The following is an 18,600-nucleotide window of genomic DNA, read 5'->3' as shown; positions in this document are numbered from 1 at the left end:
GTGCGGCATCGCGGCATCACCAATAGTTCAACAAATATACACCATCAACGTTAGGAAATACACCACAGAAAACAGAGAAATATTAGGTACGCATCACCAAACACACACCATTAGGTGTGAGTAAAAACACCATACAGTGTTCGGAAATACATCATTGGGAGTGGTGAGTTATATGGTGTATTTTTTTGGGTCTGTTGTGTATTTTTTGATGTTTTATTGCATTTCATTGTGGTATGTTTTCCACACATTGTTGGTGTATATTGTTAACACTGTTGGCGTATTCTGAAATTCCGTTGTACCGTCGCACGGGAAGACCCACCGCATTTGAACTTTTTCTCACACACACACACACACATACATATATATATATATATATATGATGGGTTCAAGTAAGAACATATAGTCCATTTAAATACACCAAGGGTTGCTCAACAAACAAGGAGAAAGTGAATGGTGGCAATTTTATAAATATTGTAAAATTGAAAGGAGTAAATACCCAAAATGGTCTCTCGACTATTGCTAAATTTATAAATTGGTCATCGACTTTTAATTTTAACCAATTAAGTCCTTAACTTTGCAATTTTAACACAATTTGGTCCTTTGTCTATTTGACCGTTTGTTGACTACGCTTTTTTAGGATATATATGTAATTTCATGGTCCATCGTCGGTTTTTTAAAGTTCCGGTTGTATTTCTAGACCGCACTGTTACATTTGAATCCATGCCGGCGCTGCACCCCATGCTGGAGAGATTATAGCTTTTGATAGATAGATCGCCGAAGTCCCTGGAGTGGCTCTTCGAGAAAGCCGTGACTCCAAGCGATGTAGGCAAGCTGAATTGGCTTGGGATCCCCAAGTAGCAAGCGGAGAAACACTTCCCCCCTCCGAAACGGCGCTGTCACCTCCAAGAGCGTTCTCTAAGCTGAACCGGCTCGTGATCTCCAAGCAGCAACGGAGAAGCACTTCCCCCTCCGAAATAACGATGTCACCTCCAAGAGCGTTCTCTTGAGCTTTGCACGTGAAACTACATATATATCCTCAAAGATCGCGGTCAACAAACGGTCAAATAGATGGAATATCAAATCGTGTCAAAATTGCAAAGTTAAGGACTTTTTTTTTTTTTTTTTTTTTTGAAAGTTACTGGTTCTATTACATTGTAGTATCTGTTCATATACTTTCTCAACCTACTGAAACACAAAGAACCAATAACGCCTCCACTGAGGCTTGAACTCATAATCTTCCAAATGGAAGTCCAACCCGGATACCATTAGACCACATAGTTAAAGACTTAATTGGTTGAAATTGAAAGTCGAGGACTAATTTGTGAATTTAGTTATAGTCGAGGGACCATTTTGAGTATTTACTCAATTGAAAGTTTATAACAATAATAAAATTGATTTGGTATTTTTTTTATTAAAATCATCAAATATTGATGAACTCTGATGGTATAACTTGCGTGATATGATACGGATTCCTTTAACAAAAGATTCTACCTTAAACTCATAAAATATTTTGTCACCCTTTAAAATCTTATCTTATATAAATAAACATAATTAGTCTCGGCCCTAATGTATTCTGCCTAAGAAAACTTGTGGTGTGATAAAATCAACTACAAAACATTGGTTAAAATTTATTTTTGAAAGCAAGTGGAAATATTTTCTTTATAACAAAAATTGTGAAAACCTATGAGAACAATTGGTTAAAAAAATAGTATGAAATCAGAAAATAGCTGGTGATTAGTTGTGACACGTAAGCTGCCGACAAGGTCCATGCCGGCATAAGAAAACATGGAGTCATGGATAAGAGCTTCGTGTAAAAATTTAATAGGAGTTAATACATATTTAGTTATATAGTTTAAGTTATTAATAAATAGTTTCGTCACATTTGTTATCGTATTCAAATTATCATCTCTAATCATTCTTTCAAAGGTTGAACCCCAACTCTAAGGATTCCCGATATTCCGACCCGACAGAGCATTTGAAAAAATGGAAATCATGGTAACTAAATTGAACATGAACCACAGAGGCTAGACATTTGTTCACTGCGCACAAAAAATCCTCCTCACTTTGAGAGATTGCTCTCACACTACCACATATCATGGTAATTATCATCTCTAATCATTACTGATCATTTAGCGGTTATTATATATCAATGTAAAAAATGACATCTAAACATCTCAAAAGGAGTAGCCAAGTAGATAAATAATGATTATTGTACTTGAATGTTACATGTTCAATTATTGCCAACATCATTATCGTATATAAAGCTCTTTAACTAAATTTAGAAAATAAATAAATAAGTTAAGAACTAAACATGATAATAGTTAGTGCACTTAAATTTTTATAAAAAAAAAAATAAAGAATACACATTTTAGATTTATTATTATTATTATTATTTTGTGAGAATTGTCCTGTCAAAGTCGTGAAAAAATGCTACCATAGTCTATGAGAAATGACATCAAAGGCGTTAGCGCAAGGAGTGTATCTAAATGCTCGGGTGGCGATTCCAAAATGGTAGTCCCTTATTCCCCAACCTGACCAACGTTAGCAAGATGATCGGCATGTTTATTCCCCTCCTCTCAGGGTATGTTGAAAAACGATTCCTGGATTATCTTGTGGCAATTGCAAACTCATAAGTTTGAGTTTTGTTAATGATATGTCATGTTAAAGAGTTTTAGGTTAAATTTTCCTTTAATAAGAGTCAAACTCTGCAAATGCAACGTAATATGTACTAAATTCATATTAGTTTCTTAGAAAAACTGTTGCGAATTAAAGAAAAGAAATTTTGAAGAAATGAAAACAAAGAAGAATTAAAGAAAAGAAATTTTGAAGAAATGAAAACAAAGAAGATATACTACACTAGAATCTATATTAAATCTATAGTTCTATACCACCATGATCACAACATTTTTATTTTTATTTATTTTTTAATACATGAACAATATGTGGATGATATTAAAGATGTGAACCCAACAACTAAAACCATGTTGCCCTATGTTGCCCTATGTAAAAAATAAAAATATTATTTTTAGATGTCATTTTTTACATTGAAATAAAAATATTTCACTAAGTATTATTGCAAAACCATGTTGCCCTATGTCCCATCATATCATTCCTCAACACATCAACTCCCTGTTCAACTCATTACTCTACACTTCAATGAAGAATGAATAAACAAAAGTGAAATATTTAGTAGCCAATAAGTGAAAAATTTGTGTTTATGTGATTATAAATATCAGAAGATATGTCAAGCACCTTGTGCATAGATGGCACTCGGGTTTGACTCTCATATGGGAAATTGTGAGTTAGACTCCCATATGGGTTGGCTCGTTGTGTGTATAGTATAATGATATAAGTGCAAGACTTTTTAGAAAAAAGAATAAAAAATTTCGAGATCAATTATGTTTACAATTTTTTATTAGGATTGTAAAAAGTGCGTGCTAGGCACTCATCGGGCAGTGGATGGACGCTTAACGCCTAGTTATTGTCTAGTGTTGGATGGGCGTGTGCATAGGTTCCTCAATACTTTTGTTTTCATTACGTTTGATAAAACAATAAAGTAGTAAAGGTTAACCTAGCTCAAAATTTAGAAGTTTAGTTCAATCTCAAACTCTCAAAAGATAGACTAAAAAAAAAAAAATCATAATTTCAAGTTCCAAATTTTCATATTTTCATTTATGAAGCATTACCATCTATCTTCAACTTCAACAATGGCAATGAGTGGAAGAGATGACTTCCAAGCGGCGATAGCGAGCAACAACAATAAGCTTTGACGCGCGAAGAAAATCTAATTGTTTGATAAGGTGAAGGACTCTACGAAGGTGATGGGTGAGGCAAGGAACTACCAGCCTACGACTATGATGGGCAACTGAGGGTGTGAGCTCTGATGAAGGTAGTGGTAGCGCATAAAAGAAAAAAAGATTGAAACTTTAACGATTTGTCAATCGGCCGTCTAAACGGGCACCTACGTACATTAAAATATGCATTGGCCTAGAGGCGCCTAGGTCAATTTTTGGAATACTATTTTCTAAAGAGGTTTCGAGATCAATTTTTCGTGTTGGTAAAAATAAAGGGAGAAATATACCCTTGAGATCCTGAGAAGTCCTTGTGTTACATCCCAATCTCATGCCAAAATGAGTGGCTGAGTAGATAAATGTTGATTTTCGTACAAGAAAGTCACAAATTTAATTATTACCAACACCTTCTAGATCAAGTCCATCACATAAGATCTTCTAGTGTAATTTACTTCTCCTATTCGATTCCACATGGTATAACACAAGATCACAAATTCACCATCAGATAGTGGTTGCAAGTTTCCATCCTCGAATAATTTTTAAAAAGAAGACTAAGGAATGCATATTTGGTGAAGCACAACAACCACATCTGAACTCTTCCTCCCATACACACAAATACACAATTCACAACAGGAGGTCAAATTGAATTGCAGAGTCTACAAAGAGGCTAAAAGACCATAAAAACTTATACCACCAAAAACAAAGAATATCAAGAAAACAATAATAATACTACTAACAACCACTGGCTACTACCTGATGTTAGAAGGTGTTTTACAAGCTATACATCCCAGCCGTCCATCCGGCTGCCAAACTCCGATTTCCGGCCCGCTATGCTCCCGTACATCTCCGAGAACTTCCGGAGGCATTTGCTCCTCACTTTGTAGTGTGCTTGCGTGTTGCCGCTGATTGCAACACCGGAGAACTTCGACATGTCGATCGCCCACGCAGGTTTCACGTATTCGACCGTGTTGGAAGAAGAAGAAGAAGAGCTCGCGTTTGCGTATAGGTAGTTCAGTAGCACGTCCTCGCAGTTAAAGAACTTGTCCACGGCTTCCCTCCCGCCTGCAGCTTCCTTGCTCCAGTACCTCTCGAAAGCCGTTTGGGCGTCCATGAACGCCGCCCCCGTCAGTATCATGTTGTATCCGTTGTGCTTGCGAGCGTGTCTCTCGGCCCGGTACTTCAACGGGCTCCCGTTAGCGAGGCGGGGGTAGTACCCGACGATCCTATCCGGATGCTCACGCCATATGAAAAACCCTCGTTCAATGTCGTTGCACGTCATCATAATGTCGTCGTCGAGCTCGAGGACAGCTCGGGTCTTTATCAACGGATCCACCTTGAATCGGTTGTTTAACGAGTTCTTTTCCTCCACCCGTATCCTCACCGGCACCGCAGAGTCGAATTCGCTCAACTGCGGGGGTTTTCCTTTGTTCCACACCACGACGATTTCACGCACCGAAGAACATCTCGAGTAATGCTTGATGTACATTTTCAGGTTCCACATCCGGGCATCGTAGGTCATTGTCAATAACGTGAATTGAGAATAGTGACCGTTCAAAGCGTACGGTTCTTGAGCACCACTACCTCCATAGATGTAATTGACGCCGGCACACGTTAAAACCGCTGCCATTAAAAACGTAACGACAAGAATTGAAGCCCCGGCACAAGTGTTTGGTTTTATATTAGCACGGAGAAATGAGCTCAGACGGTTCAACTGGCAGCAAAACAATCTGAATTTCAAAGAGAACGAGTTCGATTTCTCCCAAGACGAAAAAGCATCGCTCTTCTTTCCAAGATTGTGGGAACGCCAACTTAACGGCACCGTAAAACTCACAGCCCCGAGTAAAAGCCCCAACAACATAACCAATGCCGCAACACCGAGAATAGAAGCCGTCCCGAGAACAAACCGATGCATTGCATCTCCCGAATGCACACGGTCTCCGTCCAAAACCGCAATCCACTCTCCCGAGCTCAGTTGTTGCGCATCAAAGTGATGGTTGCGGGCCCCATTCCACGCATTTTGCCCCTTAATAGACTCTTTGATGCCCGAGGAAACTTCAACCTCTTTGAAATAACGGGTTGTGAGATTTTCTACTCTGAAGGTACGTATCCGCCGCCCATACGTCTCCCCGCAGTCTTGACCAACACGATAAATATTTCCATTATAGACAAATGGTCGGCCTCCGTTTCGAGCTCCTTTGCTCGCATCCGTGTTGTAAATAGGATTCTTCTTGTGCGGCCTCCAAGGACCGAGAGGGGATGTAGCATACCAGATCTCTAATTGTCCGTTACTCTGGGTCCCAATGCCGCTGTGATCAGAACCAAACAGCCAGTACTTCCCGTCATGTGGAATTATAAACGGGTCTATAATGGGCTTTTTCATTATCACCTTCTCCAGCACCCACTTTGTCGGAAAATCTACCGCTCGGTACAGACGGAGATCCCCCTTTTCACTGCCCTCAGGCAACATATATATCTGCAGAAATTACGTTTCTAAAAATATGAGATCAATAAGAGAGAGAGATAATGAGTAGAAATGCACGGTATTATCGTATTATTTCCTGAAAGACGCAACAAATAATCTCAACACCGAGTTTCATTTTATTTTTCAAACGATGGATAGTAAATCTTGACAAATTATACCATAGACCAGGGTCCACATTGCATTGTGAAGGCACATAATATGTTAACTACAGACACAACATATTATGTGCTTGCAGAGTTGCAGTTAATATATTATATGTCTGTAGTTAACATATTATATGACTTCTATTTATTTACAGACACATAATTAATCAAAATGTCATTTTGGACCAGGGTCCACCTTGCATTCCCTTGTATAACAATTGGTAAATCTCGTTGTTTGCATTTTGTTTTGGGGGTAATGGACCCTAATAATAATTTGGGCAGCTAGAACCCTAATGAGAAAGAACGGATTTTTCTTGTAAATCCTACCTAGTGGACTTCTTCACATTGTAGTTGGTATCCAATATTTGCTTTGCTTCCCTTCCCCACCCCACGATTTTTTCTTAAAATTTTCTCATTCTTACATGCTGCATGGGATAAAATCAAAACCCGCATAAATATCTATGAACGTCATGTTAACAAGAGGCACGAGTTTATGAATCGAGATCTTACATTCCCATCATAGTCAAAGACATATGGATACGAGAGATGCCAAGGTTCATCCAACGCAATGCCCAATTGCTCCCACGTTACTCCTTTATCGATACTTTTAGCAACTCCAATATCCCCTTGCCGTGTGATTGGATTCTTCGTTTCAAAGAACACGTAAAGATTGTCTCCCTGAAATCACACGAAAGTAACCTTCTTAACTGTTCAAAGTTGAAATAACGACCAAAAAGAGATACAGAACATAAAAAGTATAATTATGCGCGTTCGTGATGTTCTTTTGTTACTAGCAGGTGATTTTCGGAGAGATATAAGGAAAGGGAAAATCCAGAGTAAAAGCATAAGGTATTAAGACTCCTGAATTCCATTTCACGAAATAGAACATTCAACAAAATGTAAAGACAACCATTATCCATGCTATTTTAAGTAAAACTTTAGGCTATTCCCTAGTAAGTTTCAAGTCCCAAGACATTTTTTACTCATCAGAAGCCCGAGTTCATCCTATACTCTTTTCATTCAAACCTCAAAGTTCTAACGATAATGCAGAATGACTTTTAATAGAGCAAAGAACTTTCTAGCAACCCACGCTAATTCACTAGAAACATCAAATCCATGTTTACCAAATCCTCAAAAATAAAATTATCATAGCAAAAAGTTCTATTTCCAGCTACTACTAGACTTCAAATCTTATTTCCAGATTATTGCAATTATCTCTCACCAACATGATATGATGTAGATGGATAACAACCATCTGCTTATTTAAATAATGGCAATACCAATAAGTCGTAGATTATAAATCAATTTTTTCCAAAATAGCGGTCAAGCAGCTCATTTTAACTTTGACAAATCCCACAATGTCACATCAAATGACTACAAACGAATACTACAATACAGGATTAAAGCCTATTCTCATCCATACACATTAAAATCGTAAACCACACATTGATCCTAAAGATGGCAATACTTATCCAAAACGAAGCAAAAGAACAATGAAGTTTTTACCTTAACATAAAGAAAGGGGTCAGCTACAAAATTACTGGGAATTCCAGCCTGAGAAGCTGAAGCACAAGTTACAACTGGATTGGCCACAGGCCATGCTGCACTCTTGTCCCTCTGCAAATTCATCTGCAATCCATTCCAAGAACTCAAAAACACATATAAAAACTAAGCCCTTGAAACATCAAAATAAGAAATAATAGAGGATAAACTAGCATCCATTCAGCTTCAGTCCAAAACCAAGATTTACCCAGTTCAAAATCCCCCAGAAGAAACTCAAATCCCAGACCTATAATCTTACTTTAAAAAAAAAAAAATCCAATCTTTAAGCATTCCAAAAGATGAACTAATTTATAAAAACAAGAACTTTATCCTTAAAATTAGTGTAAATAGAAGTAGAAGAAGAAGAAGCTCACGTCGTCGATTGGTTTGAGGGAGAAAGGAGAGTCGCCATAGAAAACCCCAATTGCCCAGGAGCCCTCATTGTCTTCGCGACACCCCAAGGTGGGCAGGCCGGCATGGACATTAGGCGTGAGCATGAGGCGAGCATAGAGGGCCGCTACAGAGCCCAACAACAGAAATGAGACGAGGAAGAAAGTGAAAGCCGACGAGACAACACAGAGATCGCCACCGTTGCTCTTCCCGCCGTTCCCGGAACTATTTCTCCGGCACCACCACCCGCCGGCGCCGGAAGAGGCGGAGATCGCAACTGGGTTTGAACCCATCGGTAAAGAAAGATGCGGAGGGTGTCGCCTTAGAGAGATCTGTCGCGGCGGCGCAGCGGTGGGGTTGCGGTTCCAGAAACGCCGATTAAAGCCGGCATTATATTGTTAAATGCGTGTTAATCTATCTATGATCTGGGTAGTTCTCTTTAATGTGAAATTGTGCTTAGGAATTGAGAATAGTGGGAAAGAAAAAGAGGAGAGAGTGGAAGAACAGGAATCCGGCGGTGGGGTTTGGGAATTGGGGAGGCGGATTGCGTCGGACATATAACAATGGTTTTGCCGTTTGTTGTTTAATGATTTCGGAAAAGCACTCTCAGAGACAACAACGTTGAATTGTACAGCCTGTTACGCAACTGACGCTACCTATCTGTATACACACAATTATATATATAATTTTACCCAACTATAAACACACAATTCAACTGATTATTCAATTTAAAATAAATTCATCAATTTTATTTTATTAGCATACTATGATAAAAAATATATATATATAACTAATAACATTGTGATCTATTGGCATGAAGTGACTTTATTATTTAGAATATAATGAATTCGAGTTTAAGTCAGACTGTATTGACTTTTTGTGCTTCAATATGATGATAAAGTATAGTATAACTGAATCAGTATATATAATTTCGATGTGAAACTAAGAAATTAATATTTTTTGGTCTTGTTATACTTGTCATGCATTATGCATGCTATTCAGTCAAATTGACTTAAGAAAAAAAAAACAAAAAAAAAAAAAACAAAAAAACAAAAAAAAAAAACAAAAAAAAAACAAACTTTCTTTAAACATTTCATAATAATTTTAAAATTTTTGCATTTTGCATTCAATGATACTTATTGATTTAGTTTTCAAATATATTAAATTTATACACAACATAGTTAAATATTGCCAAAAAAAATATAAATAATTTTTGTTAATCATGGTTAACTAAATTCAACACATGAAACGATATAGAGTGAGCGAGTGCATGTGTATGTAATAATAACTATTCAGGTGGAACTTGTGAATAAATCTATATCATATATCATCATCATAAAATAATAGACAAATGAGATTTAAAATTAAATTTAAAAAATGGTGATAGTTTTGTAAATATGTAATTAAATATATTGTCGAAACGCATATTTTTTCAATTAAGACACATTGAATATGCATCGTTTTCCATAAATATGCATATTTTGGAGTTAATCAACATTTTTGATACATTCAAAATTTTTACTTACAAAAATATCACTGCAAATTTTTATTTTTTTTATAGCTAAAGCATATATGTAATCTTTTTTTTTTTTTTTTTTTTTTTGTGATAGTTAAACATGATTTATCTCATTTCATCTTATCTCACTCCTATGGCGCGCACAAACATATACACACATACACTACATTTGGAATTTCAAATTACAACCTCAAATGTTGAAAGTATGAAATTTTGAAATTTGAAAATTGAATTGAAAAAAAAAAAGAAGTTATTTGAACTCGAACTGCAAGCTGGTATAATTCAATTTTTAAAATTTAGTTGTAAAACTATTGATAAGACCAATTTTAATTTTATATCCCATTAATTTATCATTATTTAAGCGTGTCACAAGTAAATATTTCTGTATTAATATTGCTTTGACTTTCTTTTTTTTTTTTTTTTAAACCATTTATTCCAAGGAATATGTCATTAGGACAATAGCCAAATAGCCATAAGAATGAAGAAACATGAAAACCAATATATGTATAGGATAATGCGACGAGTGACGACCGCTTTATGATTCTCCAATTAAATGGATTAATATTCTGTACAATTCATCACAGATATGAAAATTCCAAAGCTACACAGTTAGATTGGTGCCAGCCCTTCTTGGACCGACAATAATTCAATAAATCATCTATTATATTGCATTCACTGCTTTATGCCTCCCTACCCATAAAGGCTCTGAAATTTTAGTTTATATATGTATCCATGCTAACCAAGTTCGTAATAGTAATTATAAGGTTTAAGTTTGATTTTATGTAAGAATTATTTATTGATCTTTTGAGTTTTAGTCAGTCAAATATATATAATATATACTAGTTTACTTTACTGTGATTCTTTGTTGACTAATGTTACAATACGAACTTCACACATGTGTAACTTTGAGTAGCGATAGTGAACATTCTTAATTAAGGATAATACTACAATGCATGTCTCAACTCTCAAAATTCTCATAATTATTAATGTTATTTGTTAGTCCTTATGTTTATTTGCCAACTATAATCATAAGATTGAGTTTATCCAGTATACATTCTCGAGTAGTGACTGCGAATATCTCTTATTATCCAAAACAAATGAATTAATAGTTTTGAAAAAAAAATTAAAAATAGTTGAATGTGTGAAACGTATTTTTTATATTTAAAAATTACAAGTTCAATTTTTATACACACTTTGTCGAAATCTTGATTAAGCTCATTATTATACAGTAAATAGAGGCAATGTGTCCTTATCCAATATGCACAATAATTTGATCATGAGTTTTTCACAGTTTAGTGAATACAACTTAATAAGATAAAACATATTAAATGGTATAATATTCGTTGCGCACATAACATTATCTTAATTTTAACCAACAACCTAATAAACCTAAACATAGGTTATACAAGGCTTTAATATATAAAAAGAGGGCATGATGTTACATTTTTTTCTTTATTTATGTCTTTACGTAGTAATGTATAATTGGTTTAATTTGTATTTGATTAATAAATAATTCATTTTAACATATGATGGAGTCAACCAACTCACACATAATCAATAAATACAAAAAGGTGAAACTTTGGAAGAATGACCAAGGATCGAGTCTCACTAGCGGCAGTGCGGGAGCAACCTCTCAAAGTGAGGGGGGTTCCTTGTGACCAGAGATCGAGTCTCATCTAGCCTTTGTGGTTCATGTTCAGTTGAGTTACCATGATTTACATCCTCCCAAATGCTCTGTCGGGTCGGGGTGTGAGGGGCCCTTAGGGTTGGGGTTTAGTCTTTTGGAAGAATAAATACAAAAAGGTGTATTATCCCATCTAATTAACTATAACTCAAATTTAAACTAATTAAAGTTACACAATAATAAAAGTGTCGTACCTATCCAAGTACCTAACAAATCACAAATTTGATTTTTAATAACATTTTCTTAGTCAAATTCGTTACACATGATCTTCATATTATGGTTTACTTCTATTATGTAATTTGCAAACTATTATATATGATTGAAGTATACTATACACATTTTTATATAATGACGATAAATTATCCACCTCATTCAAAAAATAATAAACTAAAAGAAGAAGGCCAATGCCATTTGTTCACTGATATCACAATCAATCTAAACACGATTCAAATATATTTGTCCGCATAGACAGTTTAGTTGGTCACATGAGTGCACTTTAAAAACAATAATTCAAACATATTTAAATAATTAACGGTGTTTATTAAAACAATTATTTAGAAAGTAAAAACAAAAAAAAGACTAGTGTGGTAGTGCGGCTAGCTGGCAACGATACGAGAATCTCCTCAAAAGCATCGTCGTCACTAACGTACACGTTTCACGCTCCGAATATAATATTTTCATTATTCCAACTCATTAACAACTACTTACCATCTTTATTCAACTAACTAATTAATCTTTAATTTTCGATGCCAATCAGATCTTAATCTTAATTGTCGTAATGTAACATTATTTTTTTTTGGGTGTCAACCACACATTGTGGTCCGGGTCTTTCTCTGTCCGTTTAACGGACAGGTCCACCCGGTTCGCTCCGAGAGGCACAGAAGCTGGCCCAAAGGGAATCGTCACTTGTGAGAATCGAACCCGGGTTATCCCGGAATTCTCCCCCACAAAAAGAACTCATTTGCCACTTGAATTACCCTATTGAGTTGTCGTAATGTAACATTATATTGTTTTGAATAATATATCCATGGAAGGATATCATATTGGATCGGATATCGTACGTTAGATTTTCAGTGCGATAGATCAGTTAAGTTGCCACATGGCAATATATATAATGCTTTGGATCGTCATATAGTAGGTTAATTAAGGTTGTTGAGTGGGTTCTACATAATTAATTACTTAATTAAATGTGTGATTTGGATTGTATAATTGTGTTCATTCATGATTGGTTATGTTCATGCCATGCATGCACTATATGGTTTCTTAGCTTTAGCTGACGGTTGTCATGTGATTAAGTAATTATTTTTTTTAATCATGCTAAATTATTTAATTTATTTTTTTTTCAAAAAAAAAAAAACGAAATTTCTCACCTAAGGGTCTCCAAGATGGTAAATTGATAAAATACGGTGACTTAACGCTTTTTTAGGTAGGAGGACTAGTGCATAATGCTCATAAGAATGTTACTTTAACAGTGCAATTGTCATGTCTCGATCATGCATTGTTGCCTATAATTTATCACTTGAGTACCAACTGAGTTGTCCATATAGACGTATTTAGTTTATTATTTTTAATTAATTGTAAGAAAATGGAGAACAAGTATTGTAAGTTTGTAGCACTGTCAACCTATCTACGAATATCGTGTATAAGGATAATGTTATTTGATCTTCCTAGTTGATTAGTCAATAAGCATTTGATCGCCCCGGAAATAAATAGCTTAGGTGAGTGCGTGGAGTATGACTCTCTTACCGGAAAGTTATGTGTTTGATTATTATTGACCCCCTTTGAATCGAGCAAGTTATATGTGGTATTTTTAGTGTAATTTATATCTCATATGTTTGGTTGAATTGTTGTATAGAATTTTCTTTTACATAATATTTTTTTAAAAAAATATTATTATTGTAGTTATTATTATTATTATGGACAGAATTGCGAATATAGGACCTTAGGGAGGTCCACATTATTGTAAAAGCCCATTGGGTATTTCAATGATATTTTACTGAAAATCTTCGACCTAAACGAAAAGAACCAAAACAAATTGTATTTATTATTGGGCCCAATACTGGTTTGTACAGTTGTTTTCCCACGGACCAGGATTTACCTTACAGTTGCAGATGGACCCTGGTCCTAAACTATGTATTTTTAATATTAGAATTGTAAACTTATATAATATAAATTATATTTTTAAGTTTTGGAATTTTATGAATACAATACATGATCATCATAAATTATAAATTTCTAAAAAATAAATTGTGAACATTTAATATGTAAATTGTGTATCTTTAAATTCAGATTCACCTTACAATGTAGACCCGGTCTACGGAATAATTTGCCTGATTTGTACTTGTGTTTTTTGAATGTAATGGTAATTTTCGTTTGCATTATTGCATACGATATCCAAAAGTTTGATCTTTATTTAAAGCACGCCTAGTTTACTTATTAACTGTTTTAAATTATTACAGATGTTGAACATTTTGTGGTCTAATTAAAAAAATACAGAGGTCGTAATTTACAACTTTTATGTTTTGTCATATTATATTTTCGGCTGTAAAAATTATTACGTTTTGAATTCAAAATATCATTGCAGTAAATATTAAAATGAGATGAAATATTTATAATTTGATAACAATTTTAAAAAGAATAATGTTACACGACATTTTTTTTTAATGTTTTAAACTCTCTCTTTAACATAACGTTTGGTTGTGATGAAAGAATTCGGGAAGAAAATGAATTATAATCCCATGAAAAAGGAATAAAGTGAGAATTTAAATTATATTGTTTGATAGAAAAGGAATAAAATGCTTGAAAATTTTAAGAAAAGAGTAAATAAAGACTACTAAAATGTCAATGTATAATAATAATAATAATCTCTATCAGGTCGGGGTGTGTGTGAAGGTTCTTAGGGTTGTGGACTTGTGGTTTAACCTTTTGGGAGAATAATAATCAAATAAAATGATAATTTATCATAAAATTACAATTTCGCAAAGTGAGGAAATCGTAATTCTCTTCAACAAAACCGTGAAATTACAATTTCATAGAGTTTGGTAAGAATAAAATTACAATTTCTTCTACCAACTTTGATATGAATTAATGGATTATTTTTTTTTCCCCTCAATATTCTCAGTAAGATTTCTGCTAAGGTAAACGAAAAAAAAAAAAGGAGAATTAAATTAAAGAAAGCAATGATAATACCATAACTCTGCTGGAGTGGTCAGTGCTTGGTCCCTCCCTGGTAATGAGAATTTTTGGACGCTTACCTGAATTCCTGAAGTAGGGTTTTTAGCACTATCAACCCAGGTACACTTCTCTTCTCCACTGTTCACTGTTTAGCCATGGAAACTAGCTTTGTTATGCATGAAACTGCCGTTTAAACCAAATGTGGCTTCACCCATTTCTCCAGAATTCATGGGTTTAGCTAGGGTTTATACGAAAAGTTGAAACCCTTCTCCCGTATAATCACCCACTGACCTCCAATTTAAATTGTTTATGCTGTTCTGTGAAAATGGGATTTCAGCTTGAACCTGCAAAACAGCCCAAAAAATGCTTGCTTGATTGTTTTTGTAATCTTCAGTGAACTTCTAGAACTGGGAAAGTATTCTCAGCTCTAAAGTTTTCTCCTTTATGGGAAAGAAAGGGTTGTAAGTTTGTTTTTCTTAAAAACATTTTTCTTGATTGCTTTATTTTGAGTACTGTTAAAATGCTTGGAACCTAGATATCTGTATATTTAGTCCTTCCATCTAGGCACATTGGGTTCTTCATTTGGTATTTTATTACAGGGTACCTCTTTGGACTTGAATTTGCAGAGAAGTAATCAAATGTTGTGTAATGGGCATATATTATTGCCATTTGAGTTAATCTTAAACTATTTTCACTGGCCAATATACATGGCCTTTAGCAAGACTATGCTATGTAATTAGTCATTGCTGAAACTTTTCCCCCTTTTGGTGTACTATGATACAGAAACTAGATTTACGGTTTAAGTTAGTGAATTGTGTTTGGGCCTTGGGGTTCAGTTCTGTTACTAGATTGCCATAAGTATGAGGTTTAGTTGCTTGGCTGCAGAGTTTGTTTTGACATTTCAGTTTTGGTATTTTTTTTTTTGCTTAGCGTTTATTTAAATTATCTTTGAGCACAGGGCCCTCGAATCCTAATTATTGAGATACTCGTATTAGTAATGTGTTGTGAGAAGCTAATGATGAATGATTTTATCCTTGCTTTTATGCTTGTAGGATTCATCCTTCGTCGTAAACATTTAGCACAAAATGCACATAATTAAGGGTGCATGGTCTATGCCAACAATCGCACTTGCTACTTGCAAGGACTCTAGGGGAAAGAAGACGAGGATTAGGCGCTCAAAGGAGGAGAGAAAATCTATGGTTGAGACTTTTATAAAGACGTAAACTCGTGCTTGCTTTTTCTTTTTCTTTTTTCTTTTTGACTTTGCAAGTTTGCTTCATTGTAGGTTTCTCACCTTTCTTTTTCTTCGTTTCTGCTTCATGGACTTGCATTAATCATAAATAAAATCTTTAAAGACAAATTTTTGTTATAAGAATTTAGGAAAAGAATATTAATCTTTGATTCTGTTGAATTTGTCTTCTAAATACTTGTATCAAGCTGTAATATGAATATTAATTTTTAAAACATTTTATTTTGAAATATTAATTTTTCTGGGTTACTGCTGGCAGATATCAGAAGTCGAATGATGGGAATTTTCCTTCACTTCGTCTTACACACAAGGAAGTCGGTGGCTCATTCTACACAGTACGAGAAATTGTTCGAGAAATAATTCAAGAAAACAGAGTTTTGGGCCCCTCTAAGTTAAATTCGGAAGAGCAGACTGACCAAATCTTTCTGGAACAACATCCATTAGGATCCCTCTGTACTGAATCTCATCCTTCTTTGTCATCAACAGGTGAGATTCATGTTATAACGGGCACAATTGGAAACGATGTTTTAGATTCCAGCAGTCATTTTCATGGAGCGGATAACAGTTTAGATAATGGGAAAACTGTCAGTGCTAGAAGTGGAAGAAGCAAAGGGAACGAAGGATGCGAAGAACCAGCTGATTTTATACATGATTATAATGGAAACATCCAAGAACAGCTTTTGCACTCTAATCGGGAATTCCCTGTGTCATATGATCAGAAGTTTCACAATGGAGAAACATTTGATAAAGATGAGAATTCGAGTAAATCTGGTACAGTCAATAATTCATCTCTTCATCAACAAGATGCCACTGGTTTGATGAGTGTGCAGGTTGATGTTACGCTAGTAGGTCCAGTGTCCGAAGGAAATACTGATGTGGCGAAAAGGGAAACCCTGCTGGAATCTGGAGAGTCGTCTTTGCAAATTTCAACTTCCTCTTCAAACGAAATAGCAAGTGATACTGAATCCAAAGCTGATGATTCATCTGCTATAATTAAGGTATGCTTTTGTGTAAACTAAGCAAGCGAGCAACTTTAGGTTGCTGGTAAAAAAAAACAAGTGAAAAGCTAACCAGCTTGGTTGGCGTGAGTGGCCGTGCACTCTTGTCCCTTAAGAGTGGTCGGGAGTTCGAACCCCTATGGAAAAACCATGCAAACGGGGATTAGTCAGTCTGAGTATGGTATGGGCTTAAAGGTGCCTCCTATAGTTAAGGCCTGCTCAGTACACCTCGTGGTCTGACCAAAAAACAAGTGAACAACGAATGCCATTTCTTCAAATAGTTATATTCTCATCATTCATTTTGTTGTACATTCAAAGAATTAGGCACCACAAAGTTTTCATTTTAGAGGTAATAATGTTTTTTAGGTTGTCTCGTGTGGTACAAATTTGAAACTTCACATTACTTTCCTAGACGAGTGATAATGGCGTGACTTGAATTACTATGAAGCTTCTAATGTTATCTTATTTGCAGACGTCAAATGATAGTACCAACAGTTCCCAGACAACATTGGTTGCCGAGGAGGAGTCCCTTGCAATCAACAATCCACCTAGTGTTCAACGAAATAGTATCCACCAGAAAGGACACAATCCTCCAGTCAGTAGACCAAATCCGTAAGTACCTTTGAGGATTGCTTGCTAAATCCTACGTCTAATTGAACTTTGTTATGACGTTTTATTCTTTTCTCCACGACTAATCAAGTCTTTCTTCGTGAATTCACAGTGAAACACGGAAACCCAACAAACCCGAAACCAATCCTCTACTGGCCTTATTCAAGGCCTTCGTGACTGCTTTCGTGAAATTCTGGACCGAAGAATGACCCAAACTATTTTCTATTTCTCTCGAAAACAGACAGTTTAACCGTCGTTTTTCACAGCTGACTTACTCTTTACCCACTGGCAGCCTGGCAGGACAAAGGGTGTCGCTTTTGTGTTAAAAAATATGCAGTAGTTGACTTAGTTCCCTGTGAAATGATGAAGAATGTGAAGGTAGGGAGGTTTGTTTATTTGTTTGATTCTGGGTTTGCAGAGTGCAGTGCATGTGAAAGATGTATTTACTATTTAATTGTGATGAAGATTGAGAGAAGATGGGTTGTGCCATGCTCTTACCACAAATGAACAAATCCTACTTTATTCCACTAGAGATGAAAGAAGAACATAGGATTCTATGCTCCAAAAATGTGGATTGTCCTTCAAACAAACAGCACATGGATCCCAAGAAGGAACACTACCATTTCTTGTGCTTATCCCTTTCCCTCACTATTATTAATTGTCATCTCACCATTTCAAGACAGCCGTATCTCATTAATATAATGTCTTGCATTCTCTTCCATTTATTTATTCATTTTTTTTTTTTTTTTTGTGGGGATTCTTTTGAAACAGTCATGATTCTTTACAATGTAGTATCTGTTTTATACTTTCTCAATCTTTTTCAGCTCGAAGAATCAATGTCCTCACCACCAGGTTCAATCCTATGACCACCCATTTAAAATGGTAAAGATGTGGCATCGTATTTTCTCAATCCAAGGCTCTATACCTTGGTTCGAAAGGATAGTCGAAGGATAAATTATTGAGCCATTAGTTTGTTAGGTAGGACTTAGGAAGATTAGTGCATAATGCTCACAAGAAGTTCA

The 18,600-nt window shown here is 35.3% G+C and overlaps 2 protein-coding genes across 3 annotated transcripts; one reads left to right on the top strand and one right to left on the bottom strand.

Annotated features, from left to right (window-relative positions):
- Positions 1 to 4,356: 4,356 nt before the first annotated feature.
- On the bottom strand, positions 4,357 to 8,996 carry LOC109192430 (glycosyltransferase family protein 64 protein C5-like). Its single transcript, XM_019343067.1, has 4 exons — positions 8,333 to 8,996; positions 7,923 to 8,045; positions 6,927 to 7,094; positions 4,357 to 6,264 (listed from the first exon to the last, which is right to left on the bottom strand). Exons 1-4 carry the CDS (start codon positions 8,639 to 8,641, stop codon positions 4,570 to 4,572), a joined length of 2,295 nt encoding a protein of 764 aa, XP_019198612.1. The 5' UTR covers positions 8,642 to 8,996; the 3' UTR covers positions 4,357 to 4,569.
- Positions 8,997 to 14,720: 5,724 nt separating this feature from the next.
- Positions 14,721 to 18,301, top strand: LOC109192432. Of its 2 annotated transcripts, none has more exons than XM_019343071.1 (5): positions 14,721 to 14,842; positions 15,775 to 15,941; positions 16,231 to 16,969; positions 17,442 to 17,581; positions 17,691 to 18,301. In XM_019343071.1, exons 2-5 carry the CDS (start codon positions 15,808 to 15,810, stop codon positions 17,785 to 17,787), a joined length of 1,110 nt encoding a protein of 369 aa, XP_019198616.1. In that variant the 5' UTR covers positions 14,721 to 14,842; positions 15,775 to 15,807; the 3' UTR covers positions 17,788 to 18,301. The 2 variants fall into 2 exon arrangements, with proteins under 2 accessions (XP_019198616.1, XP_019198617.1); XM_019343072.1 differs by lacking the exon at positions 14,721 to 14,842 and adding an exon at positions 14,857 to 15,183.
- Positions 18,302 to 18,600: the final 299 nt, after the last annotated feature.

The sequence above is a fragment of the Ipomoea nil genome, unplaced genomic scaffold, assembly GCF_001879475.1.
Source record: "Ipomoea nil cultivar Tokyo-kokei standard unplaced genomic scaffold, Asagao_1.1 scaffold1770, whole genome shotgun sequence".
Classification (NCBI taxonomy): domain Eukaryota; kingdom Viridiplantae; phylum Streptophyta; class Magnoliopsida; order Solanales; family Convolvulaceae; genus Ipomoea; species Ipomoea nil.
Note: the sequence above shows the minus strand (reverse complement) of the source record. Positions and strands in the feature narration are given on the sequence as shown.

Bases quoted from the DNA above. Each gene is read 5' to 3' on its own strand.
- LOC109192430 (XM_019343067.1), bottom strand. From the start codon at position 8,641: ATGGGTTCAAACCCAGTTGCGATCTCCGCCTCTTCCGGCGCCGGCGGG. The intron at 7,095-7,922 runs GTAAAAACTTCA...GTGTGATTTCAG, and splicing joins ACCCCTTTCTTTATGTTAAG to GGAGACAATCTTTACGTGTT. The intron at 6,265-6,926 runs GTAAGATCTCGA...TAATTTCTGCAG, and splicing joins TCTTTGACTATGATGGGAAT to ATATATATGTTGCCTGAGGG.
- LOC109192432 (XM_019343071.1), top strand. From the start codon at position 15,808: ATGCACATAATTAAGGGTGCATGGTCTATGCCAACAATCGCACTTGCT. The intron at 15,942-16,230 runs GTAAACTCGTGC...TACTGCTGGCAG, and splicing joins GTTGAGACTTTTATAAAGAC to ATATCAGAAGTCGAATGATG. The intron at 17,582-17,690 runs GTAAGTACCTTT...GTGAATTCACAG, and splicing joins CCAGTCAGTAGACCAAATCC to TGAAACACGGAAACCCAACA.